The sequence below is a fragment of the Bactrocera tryoni genome, chromosome 1 (assembly GCF_016617805.1).
Source record: "Bactrocera tryoni isolate S06 chromosome 1, CSIRO_BtryS06_freeze2, whole genome shotgun sequence".
Lineage (NCBI taxonomy): Eukaryota > Metazoa > Arthropoda > Insecta > Diptera > Tephritidae > Bactrocera > Bactrocera tryoni.
The window spans coordinates 42,732,668-42,751,233 of NC_052499.1; the positions used below are offsets into that span (position 1 = coordinate 42,732,668).

Here is an 18,566-nt window from a genome sequence, read left to right on the forward strand (position 1 = left end):
TCAGTTTTTACTCTAGTAAGAGCTTCTACGGACGGACTGCTAGATGGATGACCGGGCAGTCAGGCTGACAGTCAACCGGATTTCAACTTTTCTCGTCATCATTATCGTAGATATATATATATATATATATATATAACCAAAAACCTAGTATTAGGTGATACTTACAACCATTAGGTGAAAAAAACTAATATACTCTGTAGCAACAGGTTGAAAGAGTATAAAAATAAGCGCTTGCCATTAAATTTTAGAAATGATTTGGAGAAAGTGATCACCGCGGCTGCCTGGCTAAAACTTGGGGTCGTATATTCGCAATAACGCGCTAAATATTCTCTTCCAAGGCGCCAGTCGTCTCTGGCTTATCTGCGTAACAAGCGAGTTCACATAACGCCACAGAAAGTAGCCCAGCGGTGTATAGCACTATCTGAAAGGCCCCACCACAGGCAAACAACGCGAGAAAAGGGGCTCACTCAAAGTTTCCTTGAATAAACTAATTGCTTCTTTGGCTGTGTGCCAAGCCCTATTTTGTTGGAACCAAAGGTCGTCCACATCAACATCTTTCAATCTAAACATGACAAAGTCATTAATAATAGATATATAGCTCGACTGTAACATTGTGACCAGCTTAATTTTTGAGGAAATATGGACCACTGATTCTCTCTTCAAAACACCAAAAAATTAATTTTTAACGATGTAACGGTGTCTCAACAATGGTTTGGGAATTATCATCGCTTCCAATGCAGCAATTTTCTTTCAAAATATGAGCGCCTACATCAGCTGTTTAAGTTGGTACCCCTCAATAGCGTGTTGCTATTTGTATATTGGATAAAATAGCGATCAAGGAATTTGTCTCCAATTTTATATTTCTTGGCAAATTTCTTTTGCGGAATCATTGCGAATTTCGGAAAAGGCGTACGGTGATTAGGTTTTATCAAAAACACAAGTCTACGAGTGGTACAAAGTCTTCAAGGACAGTCGAAAGATCGTTGAGGACATGCCTAGATCTGGACGACTTTCAACTCCTTCAAATGTTGAAAATTTAAAAATGTGAAGGATATGGTACTTGAAAATCAGCAATCAGTTAGAGTGATGGCAAGAGAGGTCGACGTTTCTTGCGAGTCCGTTCGAATGATTTTGGTGAATATTTTGGGTATGAATATGTATACGAATTTTTTTGGACCGAGCCACGATTGTGACCGAATTTAAAGCCAAATCCGCAATGAATATTATTGATAAACCAACGTGTTCACCAGATTCTACTCCGTGTGATTTTTTCATATTCCCCAAAATGAATGATACGTGGAACCCGTTTTCCGTCGATCAAAGAGATAGAACAAGATTCGCTGAAGGGCTGAAGGCCATCCCAAAAAGTGCTTATAAAGAATGTTTCGAGGACTGAAAAAATCGTTGGCAAAGCGTATTACATCTTCTTGTGAGGGTTAATTTGAAGGCCACAAAATGAATATTGATAAATAATTTATTTACAATTTCCGGATACTTTTTCACACATGCATTACGAGAGTGTAAGTAAAATACCATATACTCGTAAAGATAAAATAAATGCACAACTCTCTTAAAATATATCCATATATACTGTATTAAACAACTTCGACCTTGCTTTTTGCCAGCATGTTATCGACCACTAATCATCAATCTGTAACTCGCAAAAATTCAGTAAATGAATAACACCATAAATGTTATATATACTCATAAATATTATGTATGTAGTATAACTCCAAGCGTTTGGTAAACGATTCACCTATACAAAGGGCAAACACGTGCAAGCAAGCAAATAATGATGTAATGTTTGCTCCTTCCCTATTCTATTATAGTCTGTTCTATTCTGGGATAACCATTTATTTATTGTTTGTTCCCTTTCGAAATTTGAAACATCTTAATTAGCTGCGTAATCGATAGCAGTTAGCACAACAATATTGAATAGTGCTCACTCCTGTAGAACAAAACTTTCTATATACAGAGCACCAACTGACCTGCCTATATTTACATTTTAGTTTTGTTTTCCATATATTTCCTTTAAGCATTTCATGAAATCACTTTAACGGTGTTACAAGCGAAATAATAAAACACTAAAAATTATATATATTCTATTGTATTCTTTGGTTTTTACTTCGAACGCGCCCAGCTCAAAGTAAGTCTCAATGTCGAGTACATGCCAACTAAATAATGTGCAATAAATATTGAAATATAATTTAACGGAAACTTGTCGTTTGTCCATATATTTGGTACCTATCGAGATAACACAACTCCCAATTTGCATTGATTAAGTCACGTATACGCCATGGCACACGCATTAGCGATGGCTGTCCTTGGCTAATACTAAAATGTTAATGGACAAACGAAAATTGAATTTTGTACGTGGCGACTATTTAAGCTTCTTCCTCTGACGGCATTATATTAAGTTCACGCTAAAAACCGCGGTGAGTGTTACACACCCACAGCCGCAGTTCCAAAATAATTAAGTTAATGTTCTGTTTTTAGCAACTAACTAGCAAACTTTGTGAATAAAATCACAAAAAGGCGGTCGCCTAAAAAAGTAACACGATTTTTAGAGGTCATTAAGTTTATGGTCACCAATTTCAGCGAAATATAAATATATTACTAGAATACTAACATAATCAATAAATGTTTATTTAAACTAATATAAACAAATGTTGATGCTGAGAGGACTTTATGTTTCATTTCAAAAATTGGTAAGCCAAGCCCTCAGAAAATTTTCATATATAACAGTCGTTTTACGGCTTTTAAAAATTGTAAAACAGAAATTAATACTTCATAATAGAGCGCGTTTGACCACAGAATTAAACAGCAACAGATTATTTACCATTTCTGTTTCTGTTGTTGATTATGTACTGCTTTTCGGTCTTATTTTAAAAATTGAGTATGCTTATAGGAGTGAAGGGATGGAAGTTAAACTCACCAAATATTGTAAGAAAATTTCTGTATGAACTTTATCTAAATCCTGAGGATTAGACTAAGGGAAAATTTAGGAAATTTTTCAATAAATTAATCGCTCAAAAGAATAATTTATATTCTGTAAAATACACCTACATATGCGTCATCCAATGTACTATTTAGCTGAAATTTTGATTCACGTCTCTCTATGAGATTGAGTAAAGTAAGGAAACTAAAATAAGTATATTTCTTCCGAATCGAAATCTAAGAATGCGAGATTTCTATAAGAACTTCTGTTGCTAACATAAAGTCATCAAATATTTGCTTTGTCGTCATACAAATTGCAGTAGAAAACAATAATTATATAGTACATTCTAATAAACATAAAAGATACAAGGCTGTCTAGTAGTGTATTCTTACAGTAAGAAAATTGAAATGGAGTTTGTTTCTTCAAGCTTTATTTAAAAAGTTTTCTAATTTATAAAAAACAGTTCTGATATTTTGATAGAAAATGGCCACCTTTTGGCAAATCTGCGGAATTGCCTTTAGTAAATAACTCAATAACAAATTCCGTATAATTTTTGCTTTTCTAATTAAATTTTTCACTAAAGGCCAGACTTGTAAAGAAAATATTCAAAATTTTACCAAAAAACGTTAAAAGATTTTATTTTAATAAAACCCCGATTGAAACGAAAATATTTACGTATTCTGAAACTGCAACTCAAATTGTAAATATATGAATTGATTTATGCTCCATGTCCTTAAGCTGATGGTTCCGAAAGCTCAAAACTAGAATGGATTTGATAGAGAAACATTTTTTCTCTATTGTTCCAGTTAACTTAATTTTCTAAGACACTAATGTGCACTTTAAGTCATAAAATAACCGATTTTAAAAAGAATTCCGGACTGGCCTAATTCCATTAAGAGAAAATTACTTTAGTTCATCTATGGTTAGACATATTTGTTTTTTAATGAAAGACATACCAACGAAAGAAAAATTTATTTCCGAAAATCTAACCCCAATCGAAATTTGCTATAATTTGAGCTGTGAAAAAAGAGTATAAGAAATATATTCTTACCGCTGTTTAAAAGAATAATAAGAGGAAACAAGCATATATTCCGGAAAGAAATAACTCCACCCTTTTGAGTATTAAAAAAAACTAAATTAAAAGTAATAAATAAATGTACCCAGTGAATATCGTCAATTTCAGATTATTTGTGAACCTAGAGAGCCCTTGGTATTGTCATTTTCAATCTGTGATGAAAATATATGAAACCTAGATTATACATATTTTTCTAAAAAGAATTATTTTCAGAACCGCACACAACCATTATGATTTTAATTATCTCACATGAGATCTGGCCATATGTCAAATATACACATTGTTTCATGGCTATAAAGACATTATATATCTGTGAAATACTGAAAAAAAAATGTGTTCCCATTCCAAAAACGAATAATGTTATTTTAAAGCTCTATGGTAACTCTATAAAAACTATTTTTTTTTAATAGTAAGCGAAATGCTCTGAAATCGGTGTTTCATTGCTACAAGTATAAAGACAGCTACCACCCCTAAAAAAAGAAAAGAAACAAACTGATCTTTTTTCCTTGTAATTTATTATGTTTCCATTATTATTGATAAATGCGAATATTCGATTTGGCATTGAATTGATGTAACAAGAAAGCATTTCTGGGGCTAATAAATCCCAGTAGCTGTTTTCAGCTCAGAAATCATATTAAATTGACAATAATCCTCTTAAACCTCTCTTACCAGCCAACCCCAATTATTAATACTCGACAGAAAAGAGAAATTTGGCGACAGTTTTCAAATAAAACGACGCCAAGACGAAAAGTGAAAAGAGAGAACCAAATGTTTGCATCTGATTCAACAATTCGGCGTGCGGTGAAACGAAATCCTAACATTGTACGTGGGAACCGCTTCTCTTGACACCACACCATTGAGTCTCTTGTCCCAGTTTTTCCCGAAATCGCATGAACAAAAACTGGCATCAGGTAAGATTAAGGAAAATAAAATTTTGAATAATACTGTTGCGAGAAAGTAGAGAAAGCGCTTAAAAAACACTTTACTATTGGTCCTAGGTGATTTTTTCCGATGAGAAAATATTCAACCTTGATGGTCCAGATGGCCTTTTTGGACACTGGAGAGATATACGAAAAGAGTGGTGATATTTTTCAAGGCGCATTATCAGTGAAGGCCAACTTATGGTATGACGCGCATTTTCAAATTCTGGAACAGTACAGTTGGCAGGCCCTTCTTGCCGAATGAATAGTTCCGAGTACGAGGAAGTATTAGGAGCAAATCTGTTACCCTACATCCGCAAAATTCTTTCTCTTTTCAACAAGACAACGCAAAATTACATACGAGTAGGTCAACGAAAATATATCTTCAGCGTAAAAATATCCACATTTTGAAATGGCCAGCTTGTTCTCCTGATGCGAGTTCTACCACTAATAAAAATATATTTCTTTGCAATAAAACTGAGTAAATTTTCAAACAAAATTTATTTTCTACATGACAAATATTATGACTGTAAAACTGCCGAGGCCAGTGATTTATTAATTTTATTGATTTATTTACATTAGTAAAATCTCAATATTGTTATAATACAGCTGATGATTGCCGTCGTATTTATAGCTCTCGCCTCTGCAAGTAAGTGCTTTTGCAAGTTATTTTCTAGAGCTCTATGAAAACTACAAGAAACCGCATTTATATATCCAATGTCTGAAACTAATTTATTTGCAACTTTTAAAACCACAATTTTGTTCGTGCTTTTTAGTGTGCGCAAATAATGTATATTTATATATGACATATGGAAACCCATATCTCTGCCTACATTTGAGTATCATATGTATAAAATTAATATGAGCCTTGCATAACATACATGCATATGTGTGTGTTTAAGCACTTTGCTTTTAACAATGGACAAAGAACATATTGGCTTGCTAATTAAACAAAATATATTTACGCATTTATGCACTTAATATTTAGATATATAGTACTATACATATGTATACGTATTTGTACATAGCTGTACTTAGATTGTTGTTTATATGGCTGCCGATGTGTGGCTATCCAAATGGCATTAACTTTACAATTTATGGCAGCGCTATTGCCCAGAAAGCATTAATGAAAGGAGAGTGTTGTTTGATCAAAAAGTCGTCCTATCAAGAAGCTTTTCTATTTTACTAAATCAGACACGTTTGACGAGTTGGTCGATATTTTCTTAGAAGCTGATATCCGTTCTTGAAGTAATTGAATGATTTATAGTTTTATGTCGAAACAAACTAATTCTTCAGAAACTATTTGTTTGTCTCTAAATCCTGATTATTAGAGTAATATCGGGTGCTGTGGGCTGTTCGGGTACAGCTTTTTTGCTTTTTTTCTGCGCTTATGAGAATTTGACGGAAATATTTTGTTAAGTGCAGGCATGTTGTTTTCAGTCATCTGAGGTACCCATATTAGTTTTATTGAAATCGATTTTTTTGTAAAAATGGAAAATTCAAATAGCAGCCTATAACTATTTTAAATAATACAGAATGGCACGAAAGATATTTTTAATTATTTATTAAAGTTATCAAATACTTTTTCCTATAAAGCCAAAAAGCTGGTAAATCAGGTGCCAAATAAGTTTTCTATAATCAAGCAACGTATTGGGAAGGATAGGCGTCATAGATTCTTACTCAGAAACAAAAAAAAATTTGGCTTAGTTTTCGAGCTCCAGCAGAAATGTGAACGTGTTTTTCGATATATTTGAGCAAGAGTAGGAGAAACAAAAGTTTCAACTGCTTCAGTTTGAAACGTGGATGAAGCAGGACTTTCCATTGTTTTGTCATGCAAAGGAAGACGTCAGGTTGATTTAATAATATCTACAGAGCAAGGATCATTGGAAACTTTGTAACACGGCTTTTCATCCTTCGACGGAAAAATCAAAATCCAAATATTTTGAAGAATGATCTTAGGGACTCGGCATGCTATACATCCGTAAGGGAAAAAACAAAAAGGAAGAGTGCCTTCTTCTCATTGTATATGGACACCATAACCACACAAGGAATATTCTGTTGCTGGATCTTACCAGGCAGATTGAAGATGCAATAATTTTTCTTCCACTACATTCTACATTTAAGCTCCAACCTTTGGGTAAAACTTTCATATTAATTTATTTATTCTTAACTATTTTCTATTTCTTAAGTCACGAGTGTCGGTTTTTTTTTACGTAAAAATATTATACAACTATGAATTAAGAAATTAGTCTGCTATTCTCGCTTTCAAATTATTTTCCGAATACCATAAGCCAAATTACCCGTCAGTTTTATTCATCAACTTTTGGCGAGGCCTCATTTTTTCTTAATTTTCAGATGAATACCTTAAACCTAATCGATTTTTTGGAACAAATTGATAATTGAATTGAATAAGTGATTTAAAACACTTGCTTCCATTACTATCGTTTGGCATGTGTTAAGTTGGAAGTAAAATGGCGCCCCCAATACCCGAACTTACTCTACCTGTTTCCGATCTTTCATATAAAAAAAATGTTCTGATTTATTATAAGTGATTATATAACCTTATAGTTTATACAAAATCTTTTTTTATAGAGTCCTTTCTTTGATGAAAAAGAGAAGTTCATAAAACCGCACATGGGGCGCGTTTCCTTCGGCACCTCACTGTACACATATGTTAAATCACGACATCGTCTGAAAACAGTATATACTTAAGTACATGCATATAGAACATTCACAATAAATAATAACACACATATGTATGTTTTTTTGTCGAAACATGAACTTTTTTCGTTGTTGTCAATAAAGTATTAGTAACGTATTGGGGATAACATTTACACTTGTTTTATTGCTCGGATTTAAAACTTTCTATTTCCCATTAATCTAACTGAAATGAATAAATAAACAGTACCAACTATAACTACAAACAGATAGTCGAAGAGGCTGAAATACATACACGTACATAAATATGGAGAGGTATATATATACTTAAAGTGAAAACAAGATTGCACAGAAAATATTAGTACTGTAATTTCCTGACTAAAATCGGCCTGTTTCGAGAAGCATTGAATTTATAAAAGTTGGGTCAAAATACAAATTGTAATTGTTTCGTACAAAAGAACAAAGAAACGTTAACTACGCTTACACCGAAGCTGTAAAACCCTTCATACATACAAAAGAATCTATACGTGAACTTGATTTTATCGGTCAATTATTATAGCAGCTATATCCTATAGTGTTCCGATCTAAAAAATTTCCTAGAAGGTCATACCGTTGCCTTACGCAATAATCCGTCCCATATTTCGTCAAAGACAAACTTGATTTCATCGTTCAGTTTATAAGGTAGATGTACGCTATAGTCGTCTGATATCGGCGATACTAACAAAGAGGCGGCTTTTTGGGGGAGAAAAGAGCGTGTGTAAAATTTTAGATTGATATCTGAAAACTGATGGACTGGTTCACGTAAATACAGACGGGTTGACAAACAAGTGGCTAAATCAATTCAGCTCGTCCAGCTGAACATCTTTATATATACGTATATATATATGTATATATATATATATACTGTGGTTGTTACATAGATGGTACTATTAAAACTATCTATATGATTTCTATTCAGCTCCTACCTTTAAAAGAAGCCTAAACAAATTTAGCAATTGAGAAACCAGAGATATTGCATTTTAGGTAAAGTAACTTCTGTTTTTTCACCAAAACTGGATCTAAAAGCATTTCGCGTGATAATAAAGCAGTGCTTTTTGGGGTAAAAATACTGTTGAATTTGTGCTTTGCACCAGGGAAATCCACTGTTGAAAAGAGATTTGCTAAGTTGAAAAGAGAAGAAATAAACACCGTGGACAATGCAGGCAGTGGAGTGTTTGAGTGCTCTTTAATCGTAAGATATGTATATGTGACCTGGTCTACGGAAAGGGGGCTTAGGTGTCAAAAAAAAGGAGAACAATTAATGAGATAACGAGAAACTGACGATTATTTTTAACAGCTTTTCCCAGAAAACTAGTTTTCGCACGTTAGTTCCCTTTTCGTAGACCAGGTCACATATATAGATCATACTCCATAGCACTACGTATTTACTATTCCCAACATTTAGCAACTGCTTTATTTTTGAGGAAGGATGAGTTTGAAATTGTACGCATGTACTTCAACGTTTCCGCTTGAATATTGCACTGTTCTGTGAAATGCTTCGAAAATGTTTCTGTATATCTCATAATATTAAAGACTTTTTTATCAAGTGTAACTAACACGACTTTCTTTTATATATCTAGATATGTACATATATGTCTTTTTCTGGTAGTTGCTACAAACTTCGTGACAATTTCCATAAAATCTGTTCAGAGTACAAAAGGTAACTATATACAGCTTCTTTCCGTAAGATCTCCGCTTGTTAAATTAAAGTAAGCGTTAATGATATATAGTTCCTTTTTACAAATTTCAGACGATTTTTACTATTGCGGGCTAGGTGCCATTTGAGTTAGCTTGAAGCGCAAAAACTGCCGTTTTGTTCAAATAACTGGTATAGTGTGTTCGATTCAGAACTCTTAAACATTTGGTGAATCGAAAACATCTGAACAAAACCTGCTGTCGAATCGTTACATCCGTGCACGGATCGGCAAACATACGAAAGAAAATTACGTGATACGTCAATCGTATGCAGTGATTGGCATGATGGCATACGATAGCAAACAGATCGTAATGTATTTTCAATTCACAACAGTTTTAAAATTCCACATTGCTTTGGATCGTATTTTTAGATGTGGAACTGTCAAAACTTTTGCGAAATTTTCAATAAACTAAAAAAAGCTAAATAAATATCCAACTTTGTTTTTTTATTTGAGCTCAAGTGAAAGTGATGGGGATAAAAAAACAGTGCGGAGATAGCTAAGAGATCGTAGCAATAGCGTATGCATAAAAAAAAAACAAATTATGAGTCCTCATTAACAAAATTTTCTTTGTAGATTATTGTTGAACAAAGCATTTGAATCTTAAAAAGACGGTGGAGAATTTTTGGATATGGCAAGAGAGAAAGGCATCACCCCACAAAAGTGGAACATTTACTAACGTTTGTGAGGCATAACATAAGATCTGCATAAAATTTAGAATAAGTTACGACCCTCAAAATTGCGATTCTTATCACACACAAGAAATGGGCACCGGGGTAGCGAACCGCAATCGACCAAACGATAAGAGACCAAATAATGTATACTTTAATAAATTTAATTCAAATATGTATATGTCCTTTACCTTGTAAATAATTTTATTTTTAATGTCAACTAAAATACAAAAATTTTGTTCATATAAATAATTTTTTTTTTAATTTTTTTCTTATTTGTGTTCTTTATTACTAAAAATTATAAAAACATAAAATTTAAAAAAATTTGCTCACATTTCTATAAATTTGTCTATTACGATTGGTAATTTGCGTTCGAATGACGGATACGTTTATATACTCGTTCACGTTTGTCATCATGCCAGATTACGATAGAAGCGTTACGATCACGTATGTCATAACACGAAATACAGACTTTTACGTGACGAGTGATACGTTCAAGGATGCAACGATTCGACCCCTGACTTCACGTATAACATAAAGAAGTAAAAAGATTATAGGTTTTTTGAAAAATGAAAGTTTAGCCGATTTTTTTTGGACTTCTGGTTCGTACTGGTTCTAAAGTTCTAATTCGTTTGTGGTTAATAGATTTAATTTTAGGGTGTCTAACGTATGCAGTTTGAGCGAAATAAAGAAGAACATATTCCTAAAATTTCAAATCAAACATAAAAGCATAAGGCACTCAATCCACTAGAGAATAGTAAAATAAATAAATTCACCATTTCATAGCCCTGGCGGAGAAGAACCCACGTTCAGGGTAGCACATTGCCCCCTCAAAAACCAAAATAAATATTTAATTACACATGCATATAAAATATGTATGTATATTTACCTTTATTTGCTCAAAATGCGCAACGCTACCAGTCGGCAAATAGTAATAAACTAATAGTTTACTTAAGTGTGTTTATTTGATATGTTTGTTTATCCACTCACACACGCGCATGTTGAAGGTAGGTTTACAATTGACTCTGAAATTGGTTAACATTTTAGGGATGTGCATATACTAGATATGTATGGAATACTATGTAATTTTGGTTAAAATATGTATATTTATTTATTTCATATTAATGTAATTTGACTTTGCAGACGCTATTTGATACGAGGTTATACTATATGTATATACTTGAATATAATTTTACTTGTTTACTTTTTTTGCACATGCCAAAGCCAGGCCCAGAATCTTTGGCGTTAAAATAGCATCGTTAACCCTTTCACTGATGACTTTTGTAAGTTTGTATGTGGATATATATATATTCCTACCAAATCAGCTTTAGCTCTGATGTGGAAACCCTGTCTCAAACATCAAAAGACACACCCCTTCTCAAATAACATGCTTAATTGAAATAAAACGCATTTACATATCCATACAAGTAGTTATATCTATTTCTATAAGTACATCTGTATACAAATTCTATATGCCATCATATGGTATTTGGTTTGAAATTTAAATCAAGCTGCTGCTCAAACCTATTTACAAAATTATAAACAAAATTTCTATTCCCCACAAAAGTATGCCAATAATTAGTTTTATTAAAGATCGCAAACTGAAGTAACCAACGATATTTTACTGGAAAGGGAGGCATTAAATCTTGACAACAACCTGAACAACCTCTGAACAGCCCGCTTCACACTAAGGCATGATAACGACATCGAATTGAGGTAGGAAAGGAAATAAATTGATTTCCTCAATTTTTCTTACCAAATCACATTCCGAATACTGTTTTTTAAGGTGTGCAAAAAGTAATAACACGCATATAATTTAACGGCAAAAATTTAGCTTTAATATGAAAGTTTGGATTTGTCATCATGTGATTTCGGGCAGGCGACCGTCAATCGAATGAATTGCAGCCCAATTTTCGACCATTTCTTTTAGCAATTGGAGCCATATGTTAGCAATTAGGTGCCAAGTATTCTCTTTCAAGGCATCAGTCTCTTCGAACTTATCTGCGTAGATTAATTTTGAGAACGTGAGACGCTTGTAACTTATGGATTATGATGACTTCAAATGCGACAATTTGGAATATTAACGTACCTACTCAACAAAAAGTGAGCTTCATCGCTAAACTAATTTTGTTGTGAAACTCGGAATAGGTAGCCATTTTGTTTTGGGCTCGTTCCCCGAACGTGCGAAGCGCTTGATGGTCGTTCAACTTCAAATCTTGCACGAGCTAGATTTTGTAAGCCTGCAAACCAGAAACCTTCCACAAAATCTTCCAAAAATTAGAAAGGCATTGCTCCAATTGCTCGTGGTTTGACTCGTTCGAATCTTCTTCGACACTCTACTTCACAGCCCAATCTCGTCTTCATCGGAATGCGTAGAAAATTCTTTAGTGTAGTGGCGTCCCCCGCATATACTGCCGATTCTTACTACCAAAGGTTGCTTTCTCTTTAAACTTTGTCCCAGCTAATGATACCAGAAAGATATTAATGCAACAAACTGCTTTTGCAAGTCTGCATTAAATCGGGAGAAATTCAACATTAAGATTTTCAGTTAACACACTGCCTGCATCATAAACACATAAACACAATTGTCTTTACGAGCATCTCTATCAAACGCAGATTAAAGCGCTCTTTCATAATTGTTAACATACTAAATAACACACTCAATGCATCATATATCTATATATAGCTATAAAGTCGGTACTTTCGCTTTGGCTGCAGAAGTGAAAACTCATTTTCCACTTGTGTTCACTTGTTTATGTTGTCCTTTTATCATGAGCGCAAACAAGCTGTACAGAAATCAATTAATTGAGCTGCAACTTTGCGCACAGCCTGGTGGCTGCTTGGTGGAATGAAATCAATCATAATCCCAATACGCATTGAATATGTAACAGGTAAGTCGTTACGGCGTTAAAAGGCAATAGCACCTTTAGTGTGTGCACATACACATATTGCATCTACCAATAGGGATGATGTAATTTTGACAGCACGTGGCGGCCATGTTTGTTTACGGATTTGTGTCAAATTGTCATATGTGAGTGTGTTTAGTAAGGATTGCCATTTCACATGTCACGTCGCTTGGAAATAGTCTAAGATTATTACGCAAATTCATGTTCTCTGGTGGCTACTGCCAGAACCCTTAGCACAAAACACCTTCTTCTCAGATGCGGTCCATTTCTGACTTAATGGCTTCGCCAAGAAAGAAAATTGTAGCTATCGGAGTAAGTCCAATCCTTACATGGTTCAGGAAACGCGATTGAATTCCTAAAAATTGTTTGATTGGTGTGGTATTGGTATTGCGGCATCATCTGGCCTTGAGTAGTCCTTTCGTAATGAGGCAGAAAATGTCGTTACCATCAATATCGAATGTTATAAAACGATGTTGACCTACTTTGTTTATCAGGAACTCGTTGATATCGACGCAAATGATCTCTATTTCCAACAAAACATGGAGGCATTGCATGCGAAGTTTGGCGGCTCATTAATTTCGAAAAATGGCACACTAAAATGGCCGCCAAGATCATGAGATTTAAAGCTTCTAGATTGTTTTCTCTGGGGCTAAGTTAAACCAAAGGTTAATGCCAATCAACTAGTAACGCTCAAGGAGCTCGAAGACAAGCCCACGCAGGCTTATCTAAAATTTGCGTAAACAGTTGGAGATATGCAAACGGAGCTGTACGAGTCTTATAGCAAACAGAACCCAATTTAATGAAATTTAAAACACACAAATTTTATTTTAATATCAAGTCGTTCTTGCTGGCAGACCCTATATACTTGCATACATGCATATGGTTTTTCACATTCATCCTTACACCTAGGCATAAACACCACTCGGCTAATTATTTCGTATGAGTAATTTATTAAAGCCCGTAATCGTTTTTCAGACGAACGCACACTTAGCTGGTATAACGGATATTTCCTACGTATATTCACATACATAGTACTTATGTCTATATCCATGAAAATTTGTGTGTGTGCTGAAAGTTTCACCAGCGTGATGCGGCAATCATTTGCCGCTGAAGGCAAATATGTAAATTTTTATTCGTGGCGAGTGTCATCGACAAAGTATTAATGCTCAACGCTTTATGAAATTGCACTTATCCGTCTGTGTAATCGTAAAAAAATTAAGGCGGATGCAGATTGAATGTGATATACTTATATATGTATATAAGTATAGTGGGTGGTTTACAGTATACGGGTAGGGATATATATTTATATCGATATACAATTTTGGAAATACTTACAAACATGTTATGTGATGTGAAATTGTCGAATGATATGACGCAGAAAGAATAAAATTTTCGTGAAACAATTCAGACAATTTATAGAGCGTCGATAGTGTGTTGTTATTGATAATGTCAATAAAAAAAAAATTACCAAGTATTGAAAGCAAAGTACGGGCTGCGCATTTGTAGGAACCGCCGATAACGAAAAATTTTATTATACAGATTTTTTAAAATGAATACTTAGCATACCGAAAATAGGGTTTAGACAGTGCAGCGGTACCATGTTTTGCAGTCCGTCATTTCCGTCCAAAGCGATTTCAGACAGGATTTTGGCGGCCCTCCCCTGAATAGAAAGACCATTATGAGGTTGGTAAACATGTTTGTAGAATCTGAAAGTACCGCAAGAAGACCGTACATCGAGTTCCGTATGTTGGTATTCAAGAAACAATCGCGGCTTTTGCTTCGTCAATTCAGGCAAATTCAAGAGTTTCGACACGCAACTTATCGACTTGAAGTTAGCACACGGTCATTGCATTGGATATTTCATGATGACTTAAGCCGGCATCTATACAAAATTCAAATAAAACCAGGTAAAACCCAACAGATTTGATTATTTACCTGAAGTCGTCCCAAAAAATGATTGAAATGTTCGAAGTCATTCTTAGCCGTGTAACACGATATAAAAGTATCTGTCCATGGGCACCGTTATTTATAGATATTAATGGAGTTTTTTCACCAAGAACTGCGCCAAAGACGTATCCCTTTCAACAGCATTTGATTCCAGCAATGATTATGTGTGCAATTACATAGCCAGACCGGTTATTGCGGCGTTCCAACGAAAATTTGAAAAAATACTATCAAGAAACACCACTTTCCACTGGCCCCAAGGTCACCTGACACCTGTCAAACCCTTTTTTATGGGGTTATGTCAAGAGGTTCCAAAAAAACCCATAAATCTGACTGAGCTAAGCAGTCCATTCAATCGATAATTGAAGCAGTCCCGTCTTCAACCCTCCTGGCCGCAATGAATAATTTTCTAATTAGGTGTCCCATATGCGAGTTGAGCATGAAGGTCTTATACGGTCCATTATTTTGAAAATAATTAAATATATAAATGAAATAAAATTAGCTTTACAGTAAAAAATTTATAGATGCAATATTTTAATTAAAAAGATATTATACCCTGAACAGGGTATATTAAGTTTGCCACGAAGTTTGTAACACCCAGAAGGAAGCGTCGGAGACCCTATAAAGAACATATGTATATAAATGATCAGTATGTTGAGCTGAGTCGATTTAGCCATGTCCGTCTGTCTGTATGTCCGTCTGTCTGTCCGTCTGTCTGTCCGTCTGTATATATACGAACTAGTCCCTCAGTTTTTAAGATATCGTTTTAAAATTTTGCAAACGTCATTTTCTCTTCAAGAAGCTGCTCATTTGTCGGAAATGCCGATATCGGACCACCATAACATATAGCTGCCATACAAACTGAACGATCGGCATCAAGTTCTTGTATGGAAAACTTTCACATTTCACAATGTATCTTCACGAAATTTGTTATAGATTATTTTCTAAGGCGGCAATGTAATCTCCGAAAAAATTGTTCAGATCGAATTATTATAGCATATAGCTTCCATACAAACTGGACACATAGTTCCTAAAAGAAATGCACCTGTGAAGGGTATATTAGCTTCGGTGCAGCCGAAGTTAACGTTTTTCTTGTTTAAATCTTTATTTTTGCTTAATACATGAGTTTGTCTATTCCATAAAAAGGCCTGCCTAACTAACACAGCCCCCAAAGGATTAGCGGTCTAGAATATAAATGCCCCGGTAATAAAGACTAGTCATTCTTTACGTGCATCACTTTTCTGGTGTCGTAGCATTCACATCTGCAATTTTTAGATTGGTTTGGGATATACTGTCTGAATTTAATCTAAGTTAGGGCAAGCTTATTACTTAGTATTATTAATTAGTATCATTTCAAAACCAGCATTACCATTCCTACTCATTCCATATAATAATATAATACAATCATCATTATATTTCTTTATTCATAAACACGATTTCCTATGAGCCATAACCGTAAGGTTCGGAGCTCTTGACCGGTACATAGTATGTGCCACTTATGCCAAAGTTCGACTCCGCACCCATACGGACTGCACTATAAGTGTTACCACAGCTCTTATCTACAGCATCTTCGTAATCACCGCACTTCATACTTGGGAAGTTGTTCTGAATAATAGCCTCAGCATAGTAGATTACAGCACGTTCGTGAGCGCAACTGCCAGTTAAGTCGACCCCGCATCCCGGTTGACTCTTACCGCCATTTGGATAGAAGGCCGCCTTACCGATGGGACGTAAAAAGCCTAATTTACCGCCGTCAGTTTGAATCGACTCAACATAGTTGGCGTCACTGCTGCAAAGGCGTGACGAACATTCATCGTAGTTAAACAAAGGCAGCGCAGGATCGAGACCTTCAATGGTGTGAACTTTACCGCGGCTCACCTTCTTGCCAGTGAAACCGGCAACATGTGCGCCCAGACTGTGACCAACCAAGCCAAGGGAATCGAACGACATGCCGTGTTCACTCAGAAAGTCAACAAAATTAGCGACTACGGCACCAACACTGGAAACCTTATAACGTGCACTGGCATAATTAGCCGTCTGGGCATCAACGCTCCAATCAACAGCGAATACATTGTAATTACCGGTTTCCAAAAGCGCATTTCGTACTTTAACATTAACACCGGCATTCAGGTTGCTATTCCAGCCGTGAATTGTGATACGAGTAGGCCAATTTTTATTGAAACCGGCTGCAGAGAGCGAGGATGCATCATCGAGTTCTACTTCACGACCATCACGGTTCGAGCGATGGTAAAGGTAGAATTTTACAGTAACAGAACTGCGTTCGGTGACCAGTGAACGCGCTTTGTGTTCTGACTGCGAGATCCATGAAAAGCTGCCATCCGCTTGAGGCACAAACCAACCTTTCGTTTCATCGAAATTGCTGCTACCACCAAGTGCTGAAAGAAAAAACGTTCCGTTTTATGAAAATAACAATTGCATGACAGCAATTTTTAAAAACTCACCAACAGCTACAAATAAGCCGAGCAAACAAAACACTAATTTCATCTTGTCAAGGTCTTTGCTATTAAACAACTAAACCAAAGATTTGCATTCTGCATGGGTTTATATATTTCGTGGACTGTCTTAAACTTGTTTGTTTTGTCTTCATGTGAATATCAGTATAATAATCGAGGTACTAGAATATGTCACTCTCCAAGATTGACGTATCCTACGACTTTGTCTGCTTTTCATTCATAATTCTGCGCTGATTGCGAATATTTGGCAAAATATAAAAAAAGATAAGAAGCGCTCTTAGATTCGCGGATAAAAATAGCAACGCAATAAAAATTTTGGTGCAACTATTTCAAGTGTTTTGCACACAATGGTGACAGTAACAATATGGCTAGAATGTAGCTTGGCTGATATCTAGATGTCAAAAAATGCAACAACATTAATTGACAAAGTTTACTAAAAATTGGAGAATCAGTTAATAACCATGCCCAGACCCTATATAACGGTATAGTTCGGTCACTTTATAAGTTATAACTTCAGAAGCGATAAATTGAAATAGCATGATATACGAGGGTTGATTTTTATATCTCGGAATTAGAGAACAAAAACAAATATTAATCATCGAAAATCACTTTACTGTTTTCCAAAATAATATCCATTAAGATATATGCCCTTTAGCATGCGTTAGAACCAATTATCGATTTATTTTTACCACTCTGATTTAACTCTCTCCAAAACATATATTCTGAAGGCATCAACGGTCTTTTCTTGTGTCGAAAAGCATTGATCTCATAGTTTATGTTTTTGCGCTCGGGAACAAAAAGAAGTCATACGGCGCCAAGTCAGGACTATATGGAGGATTTTTCAATCGTGAGACAGCTCGCATTGTCGTGGTGAAGAATTTACTGTTCTCCGTTTTCCCAGTGGTATGGTTCCAACATATCCATGCTTTCCAAAAAAACCGCCAACTATTTGCTTATAAGTTCTTCATGCGCGTACAACGTGTGTTGGATTCGACTCATCTGGAAACACCCACACAGACGACTGCTCTTTACGCTCATACGCGTAAATCCACGATTCATCACCTTTCACGACGTCATAGCATGTTTTGAAGCATTGCTATCGTTTTTTTTTAACATTTCTCTCGACCAATCGACACGAGTTTTTCTTCGAGTGATTGACAATTCGTGTAGATTCAACGAAAACATTTTTTTTTTACAGCCAAACGTTCATGTAATATTGAATGTATGCTGCTCCCACTCATTCCCAT

At 35.0% G+C, this 18,566-nt stretch overlaps 2 protein-coding genes across 2 annotated transcripts in view; both read right to left on the bottom strand.

Moving 5' to 3' along the window:
- LOC120768043 (RYamide receptor) overlaps positions 1-18,566 on the bottom strand; it is a 368,160-nt gene that overhangs the window by 230,638 nt on the left and 118,956 nt on the right. The gene's annotated exons all lie outside the window — the stretch shown is intronic.
- LOC120767064 (phospholipase A1 VesT1.02-like) lies at positions 16,286-17,350 on the bottom strand. The gene is made up of 2 exons (XM_040092919.1): positions 17,308-17,350; positions 16,286-17,241 (listed from the first exon to the last, which is right to left on the bottom strand). The coding sequence occupies exons 1-2, from the start codon at positions 17,348-17,350 to the stop codon at positions 16,286-16,288; spliced, it is 999 nt and encodes a 332-aa protein (XP_039948853.1).

Bases quoted from the DNA above. Each gene is read 5' to 3' on its own strand.
- LOC120767064 (XM_040092919.1), bottom strand. From the start codon at position 17,350: ATGAAATTAGTGTTTTGTTTGCTCGGCTTATTTGTAGCTGTTG. The intron at 17,242-17,307 runs GTGAGTTTTTAA...TTTTTCTTTCAG, and splicing joins CGGCTTATTTGTAGCTGTTG to CACTTGGTGGTAGCAGCAAT.